The sequence below is a fragment of the Poecilia mexicana genome, unplaced genomic scaffold (genome assembly GCF_051168715.1).
Source record: "Poecilia mexicana isolate PSO_F unplaced genomic scaffold, ASM5116871v1 scaffold_14, whole genome shotgun sequence".
Taxonomy (NCBI): domain Eukaryota; kingdom Metazoa; phylum Chordata; class Actinopteri; order Cyprinodontiformes; family Poeciliidae; genus Poecilia; species Poecilia mexicana.
This window is the reverse complement of record NW_028263383.1, coordinates 10,776,338-10,800,469: the sequence shown is the minus strand read 5'-3', so window position 1 is coordinate 10,800,469 and position 24,132 is coordinate 10,776,338. Positions and strand designations below refer to the sequence as shown.

Genomic DNA, 24,132 nt, shown 5'->3' with positions numbered 1-24,132 from the left:
GTGTGTGTGTGTGTGTGTGTGTGTGTGTGTGTGTGTGTGTGTGTGTGTGTGTGTGTGTGTGTGTGTGTGTGTGTGTGTGTGTGTGTGTGTGTGTGTGTGTAAGAAGAGAACAGTCTACTCACATGAAAGGTTGACTGATGGCTTAACATTCACGTGTAATGCATGCTATTGGGAATGTACGTTCCCACAATGACATGACAAACGCGGCATGTAATTTTTCTGAAGAGGAGAGAAGATGGATGGTGTGGGCGTATGCATCTGTAGCGGTCAATTTTGATTTGTTAATTTTGATCTAGGAATCAAAAGGAGGAGGGACTGGCTGAACTGTTGAAGAGAAAGAGGTTGATGTTTGAATACTGAGTATCAGGAATTAAGATTGGATGGCTGTGGGAGTTTGGCAGAGCTTTTCTGCTCTTGTATGATTCCAACAGTTTGAACAAAAAAAAAAAAACTATTATCCTTCAAACATTCCCACATGCATGACTGAGTCCTAAAAAAATCTGAGGTTTATTCAGACTTTCTGTCATTACTGTTTTCAGCTGTCTGTCTGTGCTTTGTGAAAGAAAAGAATAATTTTGTCTGGTTAGTATATTCAAGTTTCTGTTAGAATCCTTTAGCATGGACTTTGACTTTATATTTTTAGAAATCTTTGTTAGAAAGTTAATACTCCAATGTCCTCTTGCACACAAATCTCTATTTTTCCACTCCTTTTGTGCTTCCCTCTGAACCTCTGGGCTCATCTAGTCTTTTTTTCGTTTGTTTCTTTTTACTTACTCCAGCACTCCTGCTGTCTGAATGTGGATGGCCTGGAGAAAGTGCACAAATACATAAAATAGCTTGTTGCAAATGTACTTGATAAATGGAGCTTAAACATATTTTTTGTTTATGTCAGGAATACACCATCGACATATTTTTTGCTCAGACCTGGTACGACAGGAGGTTAAAATTCAACAGCACGATGAAGGTTCTTCGTCTCAACAGCAACATGGTTGGGAAGATCTGGATCCCAGACACTTTCTTTCGGAATTCAAAGAAAGCTGATGCCCACTGGATCACCACACCCAATCGTATGCTCAGGATCTGGAATGATGGAAGAATACTCTACACACTCAGGCAAGGCAACAGTGTTGACATGTTAAGATTTTATAGATTCATCATAGACTAACAATTTATCCCAATAAAGATTGGAAGAGTTGAAAGTGAATAACATTTGAGTTGCAACTAATGTTTCAGAAAACGCCCGTCAGTTTTTCTTATGTTTTCTTTTACTTTTGATTTATAAATCCTAATTGTGCGACAAAAAATACGCAATCAATGAATCATGTTAGGAAAGAGTGTCATTTTGTTTCTTGATCATTTCAAAATCAATCCTACACAAGGACTTTACTATTGTCTGCTTGTGACGTAGTTTGTTGTAAATCAGGCGACACCAGGGGCTAAAATTACTTCTCAGACGGCAGAGGCCTGTTGTTCAAACAGTTCTGCAAGTTTAGTTGCCAACTTTGAGTCCTTAGTCCATGTAAACCAACAATGATGCTGAAGCCTATTAAAGTCCAGAATAGCTCTGTGCTCATATGAATTAGAGATTGTTCTAGTTATTATCTGCTCAGCAGGACTCCTGTCAGTTTTTCTTAATAAACTTGTCACACATAGCAGCCTCAATTATTTTCCTGTGAATTTATTGCTATGGCTGCATTCACATTGTCCACTCATTAATGAATTATGTAATCACAACAAGTTTAGATTTATGGTGCATTGTGTGAATGGAGCAGTGGAGTTTGTAATCCATCGAAAACATAAAATACATTCAGAAAACTTAAAGTTAAGAGAGCAAATGCTAAAGACACACTTTGTGCCTTTGTATTTCAAGTAGATGAATAAGTTGAAATGGAAATACACATATATATGCATATATTGCCAGCACAATTGTGAAAAAACTAATACATTTAAAAGAAAAATAATCTTAATTGTTATAACAATGAATCATTACTAGACAATTGGGTGCAATTCTCCAGATAAAATCACTTTTCCTGCAAGAATAGCTATTGCGATATTGGATAGTTGATTATTAGTAATTGATTTTACAGTAATTCCTCATAGTGAGCATACATATAGCTTTAGTGGAGAAGAGAACTGTCCTTTTTAAAAGAAAAAACCTGCAACAGAACCTGGTTCAGTGTGAGTTACCATCTGCAGTGCCATCTGCTAAACAAAACTTAAAAAGTTAATGGCAGCAGTGGCTCTTTTGGTGACTTCATCCAGGAGAGGAACACATCTAATTACATCAGGTCTGAGCCAGATCTATGCTATGAAAAACAGAGTACATAACAGAGTTAGTCACAGCCATAGTTCCCTCAATTGTTGTGTCTTGGAGAGAGACTGCTAAACAATGAGAGACGGAGCCAAGTGTATCATCCACAAAACAATAACATAAAGTTATTGGCAACAGTAACCCTGCCAATGCCGCCCTCCAGGAAGGTATCACCGCTGAACAAAACGCCAGGCCAGCGGTAACTTATCTGAAGAGAGCAAAGTGAGCAGCTGAATATAGCCGTGCTGTTAAAACCTTACATGGTCCTTCTGTTTGGTTATTTGTGTCACACATTGTGTTTCAGATCTCTAAATAATCAACTTTAGATATCAGAGGAAAATAACTTGAGTCAACACTGAGAAAAAACTATTCAAACCAGCCTACCGCTATGGCAAGATTGTCATGGACGGTGTGGTTGGTGGTGGTGAGAATGAACGCTGACCCAGATGATGATGATGATGATGATTTAATAAAGAGAGCTCCAACACAGGCGGCACGGCAGAGAGTTAGCACACAGCTAATTACTGTTAGCAACTGAAAAACTGAGGACTGAAAAAGAGAGCTAAACGAACACAGGACTTTACAGTACGACTGTGATGGCAGGCAGGCAGACGACAGACAACAAATGACAAACGGCGAGGATCCGACAAGAGACAAAGACAACAGGTGGGACTAAATACGCAGGAACGAGACACACCTGGGGAACAATCAACGGGGAAGACGCAGAAACAACAGAGACTCAGGACAGAAACTGAACACAGAAAAACCTTAATATAAACACAGAAACACGGATCATGACAAAAATATAATTTACTCCCTTTTTAAATTGCTTATAATAATTCAATATAATAATTATTTATTAATTTATTTTTGTTATCAGTATAAGACTATTATGCTTCAGAGTAAAAAAATAAATATATGAATCTGTGTCATACATTCATAAAGTGACAGATAGTACCTTGTTATATTGTCACTTTTGCAGACACTTGCACAACAATGCATTACCTGTGATAAAAGAGAGAAAGCAAAGTCTTCTGGACTCAATCAAGCTATGATGGATGTCCTCCTGAGCAGAACACTAGTCCTCCACCTCATTAATTTGTTAGGGAACTCAGAACTTAAGCACTGGTTAATTAGGATGGCTGCTGTGATTCCAAGCACAATGATACATGACAATAGCAAATGCATGGATGGGTGAAGCAATTTAAGGTCATTCTCCCATTAAGCAGAAGTTTAATGACTTTGCTGTTAAACTTCCTCAAGGATGGAAGAAAAGAGAAAAATGTTTTCTGTCTAATTTAATTTAGCAAAATCCTACTTTCTAATTTGTAGCATCATTAGGAAAAAGGGTATTTTGTTGTTAGTTAAATTAATTGACTATGTGTTTATTAAGTATTTAAACATTAAGTTCAGTCTTTCTAGTATATTTTAGGCATGGTGAATGCAAATGTTTTGTTTCTGCAGGTTAACCATTGATGCTGAGTGCCAGCTTAAGTTAAATAACTTCCCAATGGATGAGCACTCCTGTCCCCTGGAGTTTTCAAGCTGTAAGTTTACTAATGCACTACTACTTTACAGCTTCCTTTTCTTTCCTGTTTTATTATGTGCATAGTGATAGACTGTAGGGAAATATTTCCGTGCAAATTGGCACAATATGTGTTCAAATTCTTAAAATGGTCAGAATATTTTTTTTTTCTTGTCATCCACCAACATCGCTGTTGATTGGCTTTTATGCACTTTTGAATATTTTCTGAGACTTTTTTTAACCTTGGAATCTTGTCAAAAAGTAACAGGAGCTCAAAATACTTAGCATCCAGATACTATTGGATGTTCTCCAGGAAGAATCCGGCTTGAATGTCTCTAGAGCAGAAGAAAGCGAAGCTGGAGAGGTTAGCAAGGCTAAAACTGCAGCATGTGAATTCATTTAAATTGAATGAGAGCTATGGATTTTTTCCACTGCTTTGAAAGTTGTTTGACATCCACCACAGAAGCTCAGTCTCAGATGTTGCAAGCAGAGAAACGTGCAGCTATTTATCACAGGGAAAATTTCCGCATCACATGTCAAAAAGCAGCAAAGCTTAGTCATTGCATGCTTTTTGCAATGATTAAGACTAGTCAAATGTTATCAGGCTATCTGGCAGAAATTTTGTTTCAAATGAGAAGAAAATACCTTTCAGTATATTTACCTGTAGTGGACTGAAATAAAGTTAAACTACTGTCATTGAGAACTTTGCATCCTCCTTGTTTCAACTTCCCAGAAGGAGACTGAATGTATAATATCTCCCAGATGCATTAGAAGCAAAACAGCAGACTGCTTCCTTGGTCTGCGATGATGTGTTACTTTGAAGACCAACATTATTGGATGTCTGAGAGCACTTAGGCTTGCTCTAAAGGAGTTCACCTGCATAATTCAAACCACAGCTCATCTCTAGACTTTGACCGTCTGCAGAGATGTTACACCACTGCGCTGGAGAACATTGAGAAAAGCCAATGCCTTCTTTGGTCAGTTTGTTTTTCCAAACCGCACAGAAATTCGATACTCACATGACTTGATTATGATAATCCAATTGCTCAGTTAAGTGAATCTGTTTTAGACAAGTAAGATTAGTATTTTCATTAGAGTGTCTGCAGAGTGTGCAGTGTAGAATGAAATTACTGAAAGCCCACTCACCCATGGTCTGAGATCAATGACGCAATTTCTACTTCTAAATCAGCTCAGTATTTTTAAGGAAAATACACGTTTTCCTCAGAGGTGGAGCAAATATCTTCTCAACATGAAGTACATCCCTCAGTTAGACAACCATTGCCTCTGGTTGATATGAGTAAAATTAAACTAATCAAACTGTGAATAGTGATGCCATTTTTTTTTCTTATCTGGAAAAAGTCATCAGATAAACTGTTGGTAGTTAGCTTTGAAAAAACAATACTCTAAGTTTGAAACGCTCCCTGACTGTGCAAATGTCCTGTCCTCTTCAGATGGCTACCCCAAGGAGGAAATTATGTACAGGTGGAAAAGGAGCTCCGTGGAGGTTGGGGACATTCGCTCATGGAGGCTTTACCAATTCTCCTTCGTTGGCCTGAGAAACACCACTGAAACCGTCAGGACAGTTTCAGGTATATAACCCAACTCTCAATAAAAGAGTATCTGCATACTTTATTACAAAAGAACAAGATGGATCCATGTGCTCTTTTGTAGCATCAGATTCATCAAAAGTGTTCATACCCCCATGGCAGCAGGGGGTCAATGCTCTCCCAGCTCTGCCTGTCAGTTAAGGTAGCAATAGGTTTACAGTTGTGCCTGAAAAAGAGACATTTTTGCCACTTTTAGGTCCAACTGTCTTGTTTTTCCTGCAAGCATTTCTTTCTATAGTCAGTTGACCTTATTCCATTGTCTGTTTAAACAGTAGAATGGATGCAGCTATGAATTAAAATAAAATAAATAATAAAAACATAGTGTGGAGGGGAGTCACTGTGTAACTGGAGTGGGTTTTGTAATCAATGGCTGAAGTAGGGATAATATCATAGGATGTGATGGATGTAGGCTGACTTCCCTAGACAGAGAATGGGAAAAAACCAGGCTGGCATGATTATTGCAATATGTTGATATTTACCAACTTGAGATGTTGCAAAGTAATGTACTGGATAATGATTTTGCAGCCTTCACTGATTTTTGTGGTGTGCTCATTTTTAAAAAGATTATTAACAGGGTGCAGTGTTCTGCTTTTATTAGCAATTACATTTTACTTGAAAAGAAAGTTTATGTAGTTTGAAGCCTAACGCTTCAAACTACATAAACTTCCTGCAGAGTCGAGTTTCTACGTCCCTCCCTGAGATGAATGACACAAACAAGTAGATGCTTTAATGGGGTTTGATTGTTGGGAATCTTTGCAAAACCTTTTTTTAATAACATTGTTACATTTTTAAAACTGTTTTCATTGTAATCAGTATTTAAAAATTCAGTGCAGGTTTTTGTGCAGTTTTAATTTAGTGTGGAAAAGTTAGGTCTGGCACAATAACAAATTTTTCTGGATGATAAAATGTCCCAAAAATTATTGTGATTAATATTGTTATTTTAAGAACATTTTCCAGTCATATGAGATTCGTATATAATACTGCAAGTTTGCCCTCTCACAGACTAATGAACTTTAATTTGTACAGAACACTTCCCTCTGGAACTGGAAGACATCTTAAATGTCTCACATAAAACACAACTAAAAACCACACACAAGTGAAAAACCATCATAAGAATTGAAATTATCGAGCTCATTTTTACTTTATCATGCCATTTATTGATTTATTGCTTACTGCAACAGAAATGCATCAAAAAGTTTTTTTTTTTAAATCCACAGTATCCTTTTTTCTAAATCTAATTGACCATTATAAATATTTTAGCTTTTTGATTGATGATCCCATAGATTACATAGACAAAGTGAAAAAACCCATTTGTTTAGGACTTAACTAATGTCTTCATCATTGAACCACAATTTCTTTGAGTGCTTAAAATGTCTAAAGTGCATCCCAGCAACGGGGATTAGACATGGCAACTAATGTTTGAAAACTAAGACAGATAAACAGGCTGACTGTATTGCTAGGTGGTGTCATTGACTGGAAATGCACTACATTTTAAAAACAGCTCCCCCTGTACCACTAAATGGTACAACAGAAACTAAAACACACAAATCACTGTCATTACAGTGTTACCTTAAGGCACACAGGCAAAAAAAAAATAAAAATGCCACTGTGAATTTCGTCTGGCTTCACATGTGCTCTGTAAGTGGGTTACAATGACAATGTTCTGCACTTTGTCTGTTTCACTGTTCTCTAGCATGTTTCATGTGGGATCATACAAGGGGAATCTACAAGTGATAAGCGTGTGTTGAGAAACTGCAGTCCTCAGTTTCTCTCCTTTTGATCTGGTTTGTTATTTTCACAAACTGCCATCTGCTCTCTTGTTGGAGCAGAGAACCTTGACTGTGGCTGAGAGACCTCTTGTCTCATTTTCTAGTCAGTTTGGGAACTGACCTGCTTCAAGATTTGTGAACACAACATCTGTCTCAAACAGCAGTCAGTTGGGACATTATAATTACTGTGTCATCAAAGATAACCAACATGCAGTGGACTGCAACTTCAGGAACTGGATTGTTATTTAAAATGTGACAAACATAATGAATGATTATGATTTGTGTTTTTTTATATTATTTATTTAAATTGCTAGTACTAATGATATTATTACTTTTTAAATATCTTTGCTGTACACACATATTTCATTTCAGAATTATATTTTTTAATAGCCACTCTAGATTTGTCTAGTCTTTTGGCAAAATATCACTAAAAATATGTATTTATTTATTTACCATATTTAATAAAAACCCCAGTTAAATAATTCTGACAGAACAGCAGTATTTTTTAGGCAATAGGAATTGATTTGGAGAAATAATTTAAGGCTTGCTATTTATAGTGGTCTCTTTGGTTTTCTGTAAATTTTTGGTCAAATCTGGTTTTGTCCTCCTAAATTAAATTAAGCTGCTCTAATGTTGGAATTCATAATTACAAGCTTGGCGAACAAATATATTCTTTAAAAAAGCACCAAAATCCTTTTGTCTCCACTTGTATTCAATTTTAACAACAAAACCTCTCCTACTCGTATATCTACAATATAATAATTTGGAGTATAATAGATGTGCAAAAAAGAATAGAATGTTGAGAAAGGATAGTAAAAAATGACTTGCAGGAATGTGGCATCTGTTAATTTTGTTAAAAAGGATGGATGTTTGTTTTTGTTACTTTTTCAGACTCAAAAACCAACTTCACCTTTTAGAAACCAATTCTTTTATCTACCAAAGATGCCTAGTTGTGTGAAACCATCATTATGCAGCTGGAGAATCTTGTCTGGGCTCTACAATTACCCCTGAGGACGCACAGATGAAACAAAGGCGTGATTTATCATATTGCTAGGATAATCCTTTAAGCTCCTGCCATGTGCATTTATATAAATGCGTTATAAGCATGGGTGTGTTTTTGACTTTTCATGCAGAGCAGATAGGCAAAGTGCCTCCAGATTTCACCCATCAAGGAATCATGTGAAGACTGAGAAGCTCCTTAATCGCAAGAAGGCCACTGACGTGTCCCTGGGCTTTCTCCTCTCAAACTGAATCATACAGGCGGCCGCACACAGACAACAGGGCTGCGTGGCATGGCTTTTGAAAGGTCACTCTAAGAATAGCTTCCGATAAGTAAACGAGCCTCATATCCAATGAAAAGCACATGTTGAAATGTGCAGGCAAGCAAATGGACATTAAAACGTGCAATAATTCATGGATGAGGGCACAGACCAAAGCACTCTTGCTGTTGAAAATACTCACAGACATAATCGTACAACTTATTGATGCACATGAGGTACATCTGCTCTCTGTTAAAAGGACAGGAAAAGCAGCAAATCTACTTGCTGATGTCTAAGCCCTTCTGTGTTCAAAAGGAAATGAGAGAAAATCATTCTCCTCCTGCCCATCTTCATGATGCTCTACTTTCTCATTTTTACAATAAATGTGGAAGATGCCCATTCACAGCACTTTTGGAGGTGATGTAAATGCATCATTCAGGAGAACCTTCCAAATCCTTTCATGATCAAACCAAACGCTGCAAAAGTTGGTCATCCTGGTGCAGTTATTTTTTAAGTCACTTCCATTCATCTAAAACTAGCTTCTTGCATGTTTTAATGTAAATATAATCTTTATGATAAAGTGGTCACCAATTATAGTAGATTTAAAGCGTTGGCAACGCAAAATGAACATTTTGTCTTTCTGGCAAAACTACCAGTAAGACAAAATTATCAAATGTTTTTCTGGCAAAGTATATTTGGCAAAGCAAAATGAAAAGAACAAAAAAATGTATGAAGGAAAGTCAAATGGAAAAAATGAGACATTTTTGTCTTAACATTACTGTGAGAAGGATATTTTTAAATGCTTCAGTAACTGTATGATAATAGCTATGCTATAACACAAGTTCAATCCAAGGAAAATTAATGGGAGAATGTGATTACATTTCTCAAAGTAAATGATGCCATTGAGACAGGAGCATTTATCGCTGTTTGCCTGCTTTAATCATGAAAAGATGAAGCGAGAGAAAAAGCAATAAACTGAAATGACAATGGCCTTTTATTGTTACTGAGACGTCGAATCCCTTATCAAATAACCAGTACAAACTCCAGCACAGTCTGAAATCATTTCAGCACAAAACCCTCAGAGCAATTCAGAAAAATTTACAAAGGAGAATATTTGATCAAACAACTTGTAGAAATAAACGTAATTAGACTATGTTTACAATATGAATGATGGCTGCACTTTTTACATTTCTGTCACGTTTATGACGACGAGTTACATCAGTGCTTCTTGATTATTTATCCACAACAGACAGCAAGTCTGTTTCTGCCTTGTCTTGTCAAAGTGAAGTTAATATCTGCCTTCTTAATTGATTCTGCTAATGAATGCTTATGTAATTGAGCAACTTACAATACATCTGCACAGTATTACTTTTTCTTTTCTCTTTCCTTTTCCTAAATGATACACAGTGGATTCCTCAAATTATTCATGGTGATTTCTTGAATATGAAAATAGTAATTTTGCTACATTAAAAGAAGGTCTGATACAGTGGACTGTATTATAGAGGTGTAGCTTTCTAAAGGCTACGAGGCACAGAAACAATCCATTAGCATGGTGTGCTGCTGTAATGCATATTTTTTCTGATATCTCCATGCCTTTATCCTCTCTTTCCATCTCTCTGAATTCTCCTTTTGCCTCTGGGTGATTTGTGATGGACAGGAGTGGTCTGAAAACCATCTGACTCAGCACAAATCTCCCCTTTGTAACATAAAATACCAATTTATACTCTTCCCCGTCTCTTTTTTAGGACACATGCATTCCCAAAAAATCCTGGTACACTTACAGGATTCATATTCTCATGTCCTTTTTTTATCCCAAACTAGTAAATATACAAAGGGTTTTGCTCTGTGAAACCACCCCTCCCATTCTCCTCCTGCTCACTCTCACAAGGAGAGGATTTTATTTTCAGCCTGGTATATTCCTGTCCTACTTTTTACACTCCCTCCCCCATCCACAGCTTCTCTATCTCTCTTTGTTTTGCTCTCTTTTTCCTGTCCTTTTTTGCTACAGCCTAATAAGCCAGTAATTAACACCTGAAACCAGGGAAGACGTCCTAGATGAAGAGAGTGCTTTGGATAAACAAAGCACTTGTTTTCCATCTCATCAGCCACTCTCTGCATATAAAGTAGGACTTTTGTGCGCAAAATACAAGGAATTTATTTTGAGAAATGCTACAAGTTTGACGTTGGAAACAACAAAATCAGTAGAATATGGTTTGTCAGATGGAACCAAAAATTCTTCAAGTGCCTTTGATGACAATATATCTTGGTTCAGCACAAATGATGTTGCAGCATATACATTGAAGTGATAACTAGGACAACTGAATGCATGAAAAACAACATAAAAGTCACACAATCTGCATCATGGGGAAAAAACGAGAATGTATAAAGTAGTGACACTGCCATAGGTATCGTTTTCTACTGAAATGCTGCAAGGCAAAAAAGGAAATCATGTAAATGGACAGGAGGTTAATGAATTAAAGAATTTAAAAATATATGGAAAAAAATCTTTCTGCATCAGCTGCAGAAAGGTCAGCTCTGGGTGCCGAGAGTTGGCCTCAGATTTCATCACCCTGAAGGTACAAGACATAAGGTGGTTACACATACTGCACGTCTGTCTTTACTGATGTAATGTCTTACATTTTATGTTATGTTTTTAAGTTTCATAGGCCTTTTATTCTTTTCCTGGCACTGACTTTCTAAATGTAAAGTCCACTCTTCACATTATGTTAAGTTGTTTTGAGCATCGAGCTTCTGCTCTGTTTTAGTTCAGTTTTGGTTACTGAAATTATTTCTATTTGCTTAAAGTAATACTTTTTTTAGGACTTTCTTGAAATTCAGACGTTTACGTGCATGTGCTAGTATCAAGTAGAAAAGTCATACTAATTGCATAACTTGTGTAAAATGTTTTTGGTCTAGGGGCTCCAAATTAGCAATAATTTATCTGTGCATATATTTATTAGAGGTGCTAATGGTGATGCCCACTGAGCGATGAAGTGAATGGTGAGACCATATCAGACAGAAAGAGAACATTTCGCAATGCAATGTGCTCACAAATGATCCTTTTTACTAACTAGTTGGGGTTGATTTCTTAACTGGTAACAACTTTTTTCCCACGGCTTTTTTTTGTGTTTATTTATGATTTAAAATTCATGCATCCATTTCAAAACTTCTACATTGGCAGATATAAGTCCTGTCAGTGTCCCCCTCCCGCCTAACAGTGAGGATTTTAATCCTGTCACCTGACCAAAGGATTAGAACAGAATAAAAATGAGACATTGTAGAAAACATTAGTTTAATAAGACCAAACGTTTATGTAATGGGTGTGAATCACACGTCTTCTTGTGTGTGAATAAAAAAATTGGAAACTGGAACAAAAATAAACTAAGACTGAAAAGTGTTTTTCTTAATATTATTTTGCCTTGAAATCTGGGGGGCAGAAATTAATTTGAGTGCTTAATGTAGGCATAAATGTAATTATCTCATTTTTTAGACAAAGTATAAGGGGGCAGATGTCTTAGAAATGTGTTAATTGAATAATATTGAGTGATAATAACTACCAACACGCATCCCCCAAGACAAAAAACAAGAAATAGGAAAAATCTTAATATCTTTAATATTGCCTCTATCATTTCTTTTTTATATTTAAACAAATCCTTCTTGTGTAACTGACAAAAAACCCTTGGCAGACTCACATTTACATCAGAAAATCTGCTCTAAGCAGTAGCTTGGATAGCTTTTTACTGTCATAAAACCTATTAACAGCCTTGCTCTTCATAATTTCAGCACCGTCATCGGGTATGAAAGCAGGATAATCATCTGTCCCCTTCACGGTAAACACAACACTCACTACTAAGCAGTCAAAGTCTATATACTCATTTTTGCCATTCAATCATGTGGCTGTGTTGCTGCAGTTGCTCACAGTGACAATGCTATTCTTCTTTTTTTCCTGTGACTTTATCTTGCTCACCACTGTGCGGTAGGAATAGCTGCCAGCAGCCCTGTGGAGGGACAATACAAAGCTTCAGTGACTGGTTAATCGCTCACATGAAGCCTGTGGCCATGTCGCAAAAAGTGGTGACTTGCATTCTGTGTATGCATTGTTGATCCTGGCAACCAGTCATTAGCAAATCTCCCTTTATTTGTAACCAACACAAATATGTATGCATGCACACACATATACATGCAATAACAGGCACTGTCACCTCTCATATACACGACTCCGGACAGGAGAGGAGCTCAATGAGACAGCCTGTCAGCTGCTCTGCAATGTATCTTGCTTGTCTCCCTTCAATGGATGCCCAGCATGTGCCTCAGGTCTCGCCTGCCCATGCATATCCACAGCAGTTTCCAGACTTGCTGCCAGCCCAATGATACTTTAATCTGAGAGGTATTTTTGCCCAATGTCAACTCTCCTAAGATTACATTTTCCCTCTGCATTTTCACATTCAAACAAATAAAAATGTACATACAGTCACATTCAATAAATTACACTATGCAATCCAGTAAGGCTCGTTTGCCAGATTAAAAGTACCTTGTCAAAATACCATATTTTCTGGACTATAGAGAGCACCTTCCTATAAGCCGCACCCACAAAATAAAAAAAAAATAAAAAACTGGAAACGTACATATATAAGCCGTCGGTATCTCCGCCGCTCTCGGTTCTCACAAGGACGCAGCCCTCCGTCTCCAATGCCGAACCATGGACTCGTTCACGCCGAGCTTACGTGCAGTGGATCTATTTCCCTCCTGCACTACCAGATAAATAGCCTTCAACTTAAAAGTGGCATGTGCTTGTTCTAAATGAAAATGAGCACTTTCTTCTTTGATTTCCAATTTTGTCTTCCAATGATTCACTTCCTGCTAAAGAGCCCCCTGGTGGTTGAAGAAAAATCCACAGAAAAGCAACACTGGGCTATAAGCCGCATGGTTCAAAGAGTGGGAAAAAAGTAGCAGCTTCTAGTCAGAAAAATACGGTAATAACCTTTAAGCAAGTCTTTTGAAAATATTGAAATGTTTTGTAAAAGTTAAACATTTCTTGCCTGTCGTCGCAGGAAGTGAAACTCATATATAAGGTAGAATCATCAGAGTGATATTTATCAAGCCTTTTCTTGTAATTTTGGCTTACAGATGATGAAAGCTCCAAATGCACTGTCTCAGAAAATTAGAATACTGTGAAAGCTTAATCAGCTAATTAACTCAAAACACCTGTAAAGGTTTTCTGAGCCTTTAAACAGCTTCTCATTCCGGGTCAGTAGGCTGCACAATCATGGAGAAGACTGCTGACTTGACAGATGTCCAGAAGACAGTCAATGACAGCCTTCACAAGGAGGGTAAGCTACAAAAGGTCATTGCTGAAGGAGCTGGTTGTTCATAGAGGTCTGAATCCAAGCATATTAGCAGAAAATTGAGTGGAAGGAAGGAGTATGGTAGGAAAAGTTGCACCAGCAACTGGGAGAACTGCTGCCTTGAGGAGATTGTCAAACAAATTCTAGACATGGACTAGACTAGATGGCCAGTACTGAACCACAGAGAACATCAGATGTCTCACCTGGGCTCAGGAGAAAATGAACTGAACTAGAATTTTGACAACTTGGTTCAGAGCTTTTCAAAAACTATAATTCTTGTGAAATATATTGCTGTCGCATTGAGTATTGAGTGCTTTTCTTAGTATCACTTGGAAGTTGGAAATTTTATCTAAACATGCTATCTAAATACACCAAAGCACATTCAGTGGCTGAATTTAATCCATTTCATGATGGGTCAGGTCTGTTTTGGCAGCAAAAGGTGACTAACACACTATGAGGCAAGTAGTTACAATGTTTTGGCTGATTGGTGTTAAAATAATTGTATTTTTCTTTGTCCTTCCTTTTTGTCTCTGTTTTTTTAGTCTATTGTCTTTACCCAAATTCAACAGAGAAGCAACACTGTTTTCTGATTAATGATCATGTCTGCTAAGCTTTTATTGCTTTCTGTAGATTACATCAACTCACAGCAAATTACTTTGACAGAGAGAATTTGTCATCTTAATAAAAAAAATTACTCCAGAGCGTGCTGTTTTACAAAGAATGATTGGAGTTTTTGTCTGAATGGTTGTTCTTCACTCAGCATTTTAATTCACAACTTCCAAAGGAAAAGTGTGGAAACTACATCGTAATTTAATGACAGAAGAAGATTGCTTCCCTTCCTGGAGATTTGTGGTTTGTTACTAAACAAAATAGATCAGAATTTACTTTGAATGATTTGCCCTTCTGGGTTTATGAGAATGGCAGTCAGATGGTAACATCATTTATGAATTCTCTATTTTTATTGTATGATGGAATAAATGGCTGCACAGTTATGCCTTGAGCATTCAAACAAAAACAAACAAGAAAAGCAAACTTCAAGACAAAACATAAAATAATGAAGTTGAATTTAAGGAGTTTATGATTGTCTTTGTTTATAGCTATTATTTTATTTTGGGCTTCAACCTTTTTGTCTTGTTTATCCCGCCTTATAGTTGTTTATGTTCATGCTTCTCCTCTCCTCCTCCCCCTCTGTTTCTCCCACCTGTGATGTAACCAGAGGAGGTGGGAAGGAGATTCAAGGACACACGAGTCAAGACAACAGAAACTTAACAAAATGGGACATCCTTACCTCTGAGCCATCGAACTGTGGTATATTAAACATGACATCCAGTACTGAGGCATCAGCCGTCCTTTATGTTGTTACTGCCTACTGGAGTACTGTGTGACCTTTGACAGATGAGCGTTAACAGTCTTCTTCTTAAGATATAGATTTAAAGTAGCTTTAGAAATGATAATGTCTTGTATGCATCACTGATGATACAAAAGGTGCATATGAAGTAAATAATTATGCAGAAAATTGTGATATTCCTCTTATTTTTTAATCTACTAATTTCTTCATGTTTTTGTCAACTTTTTTGTGATTCTGCTAGATTATATTTGTTGATACGTTTTATGCAATGAAAGGATTTCATTTAAGGTCTTGCTAGATTTGCCCTGATCATGGGTTACCATCAAACATCATTCACATAAATAAAGCTCAGGTGATGATCCAGTCTAAAACATGCAGGGTAACTGGCACTGCCCTGAGGTGTGTTTGTTTGCACTGGTGTGTGTGTGTTGCACTGGTATGGATTATCCAAAAGGTGAAGGTGCATCCCCTGGTGACCCTGAAGTTATTAGGTATAGAAAATGATTAATTAGTCTGAGGGAATGGCCAATGATGTCATATAAAAAGAGGATTCTTCTTCTTCTGTGATTCTTTGATCAGACCTAGTGGAATATTATTCCTCTACCTTTTTACCTTGTGATAAAATGTGTTATATTCACCAACTAACTTGTCTGGATATGTTGCCTCTGAAAACATTACTTACATTTTAAAATGTTCTGTTTTACACAGGAGCATCTTCCCCTCCTCAGTTCACAAATAACATTTTGTTCATATGTTACAATAAGGCAGGCGAGGATAAAAAAAACATTGCTCGTAGATTCCTAAATTCTTTATTATATACAACTTAAACATTTTAATCCCTATTTTGTTTTAAATGTCTACCTTTGACGAGGCCAACTAACATTCATACATGACCCAAATCATGTTTCTGTTTTACATTTTGCTGTGCAAATATCAGATCAACATAAAATAGCTAAAAGCAATTTAATGAGTTTGCTCGGTTAGTAATTGTGTTGGGACTGTTTATCTGGAGCACAAAATAATCTGATCTCCAAATGTCTACATTGTAAATTCCCTCCCTTCAAAACAACAAAAACTATGTGCTTCTGGTGAGTTGTAGTGGTAGATGGTCCCATAATGATACAGTTCCCTGAAAGTATGGAGCCAGTTCGTTGAAAAAAAATCCCTTGAAGGTGTCATCTTGACCACAGTGAAACTGAGCCAGAGGAAGTGAAAGGTACAGCAGGAAAGTCTTACACTAACTGACCTCATCCCTGTGGTGGAAAGTCCATTATCATTAAGAGTCTGAGGATTTGAGAGGCAGCCATTATGTTGCTGACCAAGCCGAAAAAATGTATTCACCTGCAGTTTCTCAGCTGTCATGGGGTCTTGGTTTCGGAGGCTGGTTAATGATATGTTAATAAACACAAAATAGTGGGCTGCTGGACCCCTGAGAGAAGCCTTCATGTGTCTTCTTTACTCCTACACACCAAGGCAGTGCACTGTAATATCCCATGCACCTGCCTCCATCAGCAGAAAGCACACATGGTGATATGAACAGCAATAATTCCGGTTGCTGAGGTTATTGCTTGTGGTTTATTTAATGATACTATCAACGCTGAGTGAAAGGGTTGCATGAGGGGAGCATCACCCCACTCCGGTCCTTGTACAGAAAATGTGAATGTACTTTCACATGGTTAAAGAGAAAACAAGTACTGACAGTCTCATCTCCTTCCGTGCCTCTTCTTACACACAAAAAGACAGATGCTGTCTATTTTTTCATACAGTTTGTCCTTTCCCATGAGAAAAATTATAAGCCAGCTGCTCATTCCCCAGCTGCGAACATTTTGTTCACGTTCTTATGGGTGCCTAAATGCACGCACACTCACGGGCACACAGATGCATACCAGAGAAACAGTGTGCTTGTGCCCGAAGGTTACAGACCGTGGAGGGAAGCCAGCGGAGGTTTCTGACACTGTTAATTGTCTGATGTTAATCAATTAGTAGACATTTGAATGAGCTGGAGGCCAGGAGTAAACTGTCATTAAGTTCACAGAAACAGACAGGTTTTCTGGTAAACAGATAAAGGGGACGGTAACTACTGGCAAGCGATGTCGTACTGTCAAGCTAGGAAGCAGTGGAATGGAAACTTGTGTGTCTCTTATAGAAAAGTATAAAAATGTATTTGATTTAATGTGTAGTGACTGTTGCAGTTCACCTGTGGACTTTACAGAGGATTGTTACTGGTATCAGTGTATACCAAACTGGCTCAACGTTTTGCTTCAATGTTTTCAAGTTATTTTAATGACTCACATTAAAATAACACAAAATAGTGGGCTGCTGGACCAGCCTGTCATATTGGGAGAAACTCATACAGGTACATGTTTACTGTGCACGTGCCATTCATGCTTAGCATGCGTTTTCAACACACAAGGCAGTTGATCCTTATTGTCAGGGTCAGGTCTTTCTCGACCCAGTTAACCTCAATCTCTGCACACCCGGCATCTGCTTGGGTTGGCCAGCCAACGCCTGGACAGCTCATCATCTGCTGGCTGCTGGTGGTCATGTTCTGGCTAACTCCTGGCAGGAGACTAAGGTTTGAGTGTGCATCCGTGCAAGTTCAGCTCCAGTTCACTGAATCACTCGCTTTCAGTTTAGGTCTGAAGTTGCCCCAAGCTAACAAGCAGTAAGGAGTTTTGGTTGCACAACATAATTAACTGAACACTTAACAGTTTGTTAAATCTGTTAGGTGTTTATGTTTTGACAGTCTTTTAATGACCATAACATATCACACAAAATGTTTTTTTAAGAGGCTCTTATTTAACTGAGGACTTGAAATGATTACCTTCCTCATTTCTGTAAATTGATAGCGTACAGTAATATTTTGTTCTTGAACTGTTTATTTTTCTCCCTCTTACATTAGATTGTTTTCAGGGACATTTTTAATGTATGTAATTTTTGTCAGTTTTTCTTTTTTCAAACAGTAACTTTTTGACAAATAAAGTTACTGTTTGTTCAGAATGTCTTCTTCCAGTCATTATCAGCATAACTGTCACATTAATTTGAGGCTTTAATAATTTATTTGAACCATTCTCCTTTTTTGATTTGCTATAGAACAATCAACTTTGATATTTTTTTAAAACTAGAATGGGGTGCAAAAATGTATATTTATTGTGGATTTTTTCTCATTCATACAGGAGCAACGTCATACATACAGGCTCAAACATATAGAAACCTAAAGTCATTGGTTGGTTCCCTGGCACTGACTTGGTTTCATGCATAATTCACACATTCTCAATCATTTTGAGATTGAGACCATTTTAAAATCTCTATGTTCATCTGACTTGTCCATTTCAATACTTGCATGTATCATTGGAATAATTGTCCTATTTGCTGTTATTTTGATGTGCAGATAGAATATGGAGGTGGAGCTGTCTGTGTTGTCATCCACTTTATATAATATAATACACTAGTGCCTCTTGTAGTTTAGTAGATCCTTACCATGATGGTTCTACTCATGTCAATGATGAGTCTATGCTTCTCACTGGAACTACATCAATAAATTATGATCCATGCTTCAAATGACACCCAGCATCTTGTATTTTCTTTTCTGTCTCTTTTCCAGGGGACTATGTAGTCCTGACTGTCTTTTTTGACCTGAGCAGGAGGATGGGCTACTTCACCATCCAGACCTACATTCCATGCACACTAATTGTCGTCCTCTCCTGGGTCTCTTTCTGGATCAACAAAGACGCAGTTCCTGCAAGGACTTCATTAGGTATTTAAGAAGCACTAATGCCTAGTGACTGCAGTACCTGCAAAAAGCATGCTTGCATGACATGTCATTTTTTTCTGTGCCTATCATGCCATAAAACCTTAAACTCCATTATAATCTTAATTTAATACTTTCGTTTCTGATTAGTTCACCTAACTCCATCACAGACACAATGCAGGTGTAAGTTGCAAGGCCAGCTTGGTTTTAATTACTCCCTGCTGTGAAACACATCAAGAGCCACATGCAGTGTTTAAAACACCACCTTATATTATAGCAGGAAGCTTAAGCCTCCTTATTACTGCAGCTCTCTTTTCCTTGCTGCCTTCTTTTTCATTTCAACATCCTTCCCCTCCTTCTTTTCCCCTGTGAGACGGGGCAGCTGCTTAAAAATCTTGTGTACCCTGAGAAAATGAGCCCATCCTCAGACATATGTTTGCATCCATGCCTTAATGAGGCATTAATTATGCAATACAGGCAGGAAGATGTGGAGATGCTACTTCAGCACAATAATAATACAGGTGTCTTCTTCACAGAATGCTAAAAGGGGACACAGGATGAAAAAAGAGGGCAAAAGTGAGAAATTCAAGGAAATTTGTCAGCTTTTGAGCTTGCCCTTGACATCTTCAGATGCTACTTCGTGATTCACTTGCAAACACATCCCTTAGTCAGCTCTTTCTGTAGCTCCTTAGGGGGTTTTAAGATTTAAGTAGAGAGTTTTTATACAGAAAATTCTAGAATTTAAAGCAGAAACTGTTATCTACTTTGTTCCCATGATTACTTTACATCATTCTAAACTAGTTTTTCTTTCACCTTTCCAACATTGATAAATTGTTGTTATATTAATAAACTAATAACACAAATCAAATGTAATTCTGTCTATTAAAAGATGATGTAGGAGGTTCATGCTGCCAGTGAATTTAGGAAGTGGATTATCATTGATGACATTATTCCTAATCCTTCAATGCCTAAAAATATATCAGTTCACACAAAATATCACTGCAGACGAACGTCACTAAGCTCACATTAAATTTATTCTTAAATCAATTTCAACAGATATCAGGCACACAGGGAATAGTTAAAGGAGAGAGGAAGTCTTCTGCTTGCCTGTTGGTGGTTGTGAGTTGTAATACTGCTGTCGGGTAATCAGCTGCATCTGTGTACTTACATTTTGCTTGTCATGGGAGAACCTCTATGAATGTCATCAGTATTTACAGGGAAAGTAAAAATGTTTCAAAATAGTTTTACAAGATGGCTGACGTAGGAATGCATTATGTCAAAATAGTGATCAATGGCAGATGACATGAAAAGAAGAAATGGTAAATTCAAAGGTGTACAGTAAACAGTCAATATGTTATTAAGTTCTTACTTTGTTCATTAAATTGCTTAAAATATTAAATTATTTTCAAACTTATGCTTCATAGGACAACTGGTAACAAATGGCATGAGCTGTCTAACATTGTGATTTCTTGTCTGAATTGGTGCAGCTTTTGTTTTTTCATAACATTACATTACAGAACACTAATTACTTCATTCAGTTGTCTTTATTTTAATTAAAATGTTTACATGAGGCCAATTTCCTTGAAAAACAGGAAAACTTGCTGCTTCAGCTGATAAACAGAGTAAATATAGATGTGTTAATATGAATGTTACATTACATGTCCATTTATTCACTACTTTCTAGTTGTGGTTAGGTATATCCTGATTGTCACTGTCGCATACAGTTTCTGTCACATGTATATTTTCCTACCCTCATGTAAGATTAAATGCAAAGGTTTGCAAACGTTTTAATACATATAAATGTGACCCTTATGGATAGTGTTGGGGGAAAATATTTGCCCCTTAACAGAAATCCTCTGTTGCTTTTTGACATGCCTGATTTTTATAGCATCAAGTAAAATTTAAAGCCCAACATAAATGAACCAAGTAAATACAAAAAGCTGTTTTCAAATAACAATTTTCTTGGAAGATTGAAGTTTTCCAATCTATAACAAACGATCTTGTCATGAGAGTTTTTGCTAATGTAATAAAAGTGAATGTAAAGATAATGAAAGACATTGGACTCATAGCGTTTTGGAGATTTATAAAAATGCAATTTTTCCTTGCTTTCTTCACCAGGCATCACCACTGTGCTGACTATGACCACACTGAGTACCATTGCCAGGAAATCTCTTCCAAAAGTGTCTTACGTGACTGCAATGGACCTGTTTGTGTCTGTCTGCTTCATTTTCGTCTTTGCTGCACTCATAGAGTATGGCACACTACACTACTTTGTCAGCAACAGAAAGCCGAGCGCCAAAAAGGATAAGAAGAAGAAAAACCCGGTGAGCCCCTTCTAAAAGCTAACAGAATCTGCAAGTTTCTAAATCATCATTTGAGCTTCCTAATATTACATTAGAGTTGGTCATTGCTCTTTTTTATTGGTTTATCAATCCTTTACATAGTAGAGTTGAATAAACTGTGAAGCTTTATGTTGCATAGTTTCCAATGAATGTGTTTTACCCAGAGCTGCTTTCAGTAGGTTAGACATGAAGCTCTAACCTTTTCATAATCCATCACACATCTGTTACAGTTGTTTTTAGACCAGGGTCACATGACATAAGATTTGGCCTCATCTGAGCTCTAAATCCTTCAAGAGATCATGGGAAGTCCAAATAACGGTTGTGAGCTCTTTCCAAATATTTCACATGTTAATCTTGGTCTCCTCTGCAGTGTTACTGTTCAAAGAGCAGAAATAATTAATCATTCAAAGCAGCGATTTTGAGGCTTGGGAAAAATAAAGGCAGCATGTTTGTGTAAGTGTATCGATATTTTCTGATGAGAGAGAGAGAGATGGGTAAGAACAATAGAACGATTCTATGCATTTTTAATGCATTTTAAAGTTGTGTAAATTGTCCAACATCTTCAGAGATAGGGAAGGAAAAGGGGAGGATGATGCATAATGTGTAGGACTTACTGACTCACTTATAATTGCCTCTGTAAGTCAGAGTTCTACGGTTATTTTGAAACATAGACTGTTCTGTTCCTAATATAATTAATGACAACTCAGATCCAGAAGGCTGGAGAAACATGTTGGACACTATTAATCCTACTTTCAAACATAGAGAAATTGAAAAAAGCTAAACTCAGTATTAGAAGGTCAAGCTTTATAAACCGCTGCCAATTTTGGTACATCTACAGTATGAATTTTGTTTTTTATGAAATGCACTAAATCTTTTCAGACTTACTGTTGGTTCTTTTTCTCCGGAGGTGATGACGATGTAAGAAAAATGTGAAATGCACAGGAACAATCCTCCCACTAATGCTTGTGTCTTCATACGGTGTATGTGCTATTCCACAAGACCAAAAATGGACCTTACTTCTGTTTCTTAATACAATATCTTTGTGTACCCCCTTATTTTTCTGGTTACTGTTTTATATCTCTCTGTTTACAAAAATTGTGTGTATATACATTCCTTTGTTTTATTTTGCTTTGTTTCTCCCGTCTGGACAAAAGCTCCTCCGGCTCTTTTCCTCCAAGGTATATTGCCTGTGTCTGACTGCATGTGTCTGCTGCATTTCGCCTCTTTGGGCCCCCAGCACCTCACTGCTTTTCTCTCTGCGCAACAGCAGATACGCCTCTTCCTATTACCACTTATAAACCTGCATTTTAACTAACTGTTCACCTCCTCAATTACTAAATGGGTACTGAAGATTACATTGAAAGGGGCGCTAAGCAGTGCACAGTCCGGAGGCAGCCAGCTAGACATACTTATGCAGTTTATTTTTTTCATGAAACTCTAATAAGCATCTCACATATCCTGTGGTCAAAAATGTTTTTAGTCAAGAGCCCAGTGAGGACTCATTCTGGCTCCCTCTGTCCTGTTTCACTCTTTGTTGTTGTTACCACAGCGAACAAGCAGCCGAAACAAGAGCTTCCTCTTTTCTCTTTTCCTTTTTCTGTCAGTTAATCTTTCAGTGTGCTCATTGAGCTTCTTAACCTGACGCTTCCTAAAGAGTCAGCAGAGCCTTAACAGACTGAAACAGACAACCCATGCCCTGTGCAAATTTCACTTTGATTTGGAGGTAATTTTAGAGAACTAAGTGTTTGGAAGCTATAAAAGAAATGACTTAAAAAAAGTGAAAATATGCTAATTCTACTCTTGCATTTGTCTCTACATAATACATGGGGATATTTTAAAATTCAAAAGCTTGTCTAAATTTGCTGCAGGATCCAAACAAATATTTGTCTTATTATCTTAAAGGTAGAAATTCAAAATTCTCCTCCTTCTGAGGTCGTTCATAATTTTCTTATCTCAAACGGGTTGTTGACTTTCAGCCAGTTAAAGCTGCCGGTACCACTATGCTGGTTCTGTTTACTTTTTTCATTTTGCAAACACCAAATCAGCCTCCCCCAGCTTAACCGGATCATGCAGCAGGACAGTGTTACTGTTCCTCCTGCTTGAGCTTCCACAACTTTTTCCTTAAGCAACCCCCTTTGAAAACTCAGTCATAACCTGCCACTGCTACTCCTTTTATTAACTTAACATTTTATGGTTCTTTAATATGGAAAAATATGCCTCAACTAACCCATGTTCTGTGTGTTTCGTAGTTTTTTGCTTATGTTTGTGGTTATGTATAGTTTTCAAAGGGAGAGCCGGTTTGTGATCTAATGTTGGGCATAATGAGAAGTTTCAAGGAATCAACATTAGGATTTTGAGGATGCATGCCTACAGCTAATAGTTTCATATAAACCTGCATTGCCCAGTTTTACTTTTGTTTCATTTCTAGCCATGCAGCCATGTTTGTGTAATCATAATTCACAGGGTAATTATTTACAAAGCAAATGAAGAAATGAGTATCAAGTGCTTTGTGTTTTTAAATTCAAATTAATAAGACATAGTTTGTATTATCTACATTGAGCACAAAAAAAGTTTTCTCAAGGCTTGTCGACTTCTATATTATAAAGAGAATTCAAACATTGCACAACATTAGAAATCAGAATATCTGTAGTTTCTGCAGACTGTTGCAGCAGCCTTGTAGGATGCATCAACTGTTATACATTTTGGATTGTGAGACTTATCCAACTGCTTTTAGCAAGCTCAGACCTCAGGTGGTGAGGACTTAGGCCATAGGTGTCCAGGTCCAGCCCTCTGAGGCCGGAGTCCGGACAGTTTTAGATGAGTCTGCTCCTACAGTTAATTCAAATGGTCCAACCATCTCTTTAGTATGTCAAAG

The 24,132-nt window shown here is 37.3% G+C and overlaps 1 protein-coding gene across 2 annotated transcripts in view; it reads left to right on the top strand.

Annotated features, from left to right (window-relative positions):
* gabrg2 (gamma-aminobutyric acid type A receptor subunit gamma2) overlaps window positions 1-24,132 on the top strand; it is a 41,320-nt gene that overhangs the window by 12,038 nt on the left and 5,150 nt on the right. For both annotated transcript variants that reach the window (XM_014984265.2, XM_014984264.2), the window contains exons 4-8: window positions 893-1,113; window positions 3,776-3,858; window positions 5,288-5,425; window positions 18,769-18,921; window positions 21,034-21,239. In XM_014984265.2, the coding sequence (XP_014839751.2) occupies window positions 893-1,113; window positions 3,776-3,858; window positions 5,288-5,425; window positions 18,769-18,921; window positions 21,034-21,239 (801 nt within the window). The remainder of the gene's footprint in view (window positions 1-892; window positions 1,114-3,775; window positions 3,859-5,287; window positions 5,426-18,768; window positions 18,922-21,033; window positions 21,240-24,132) is intronic.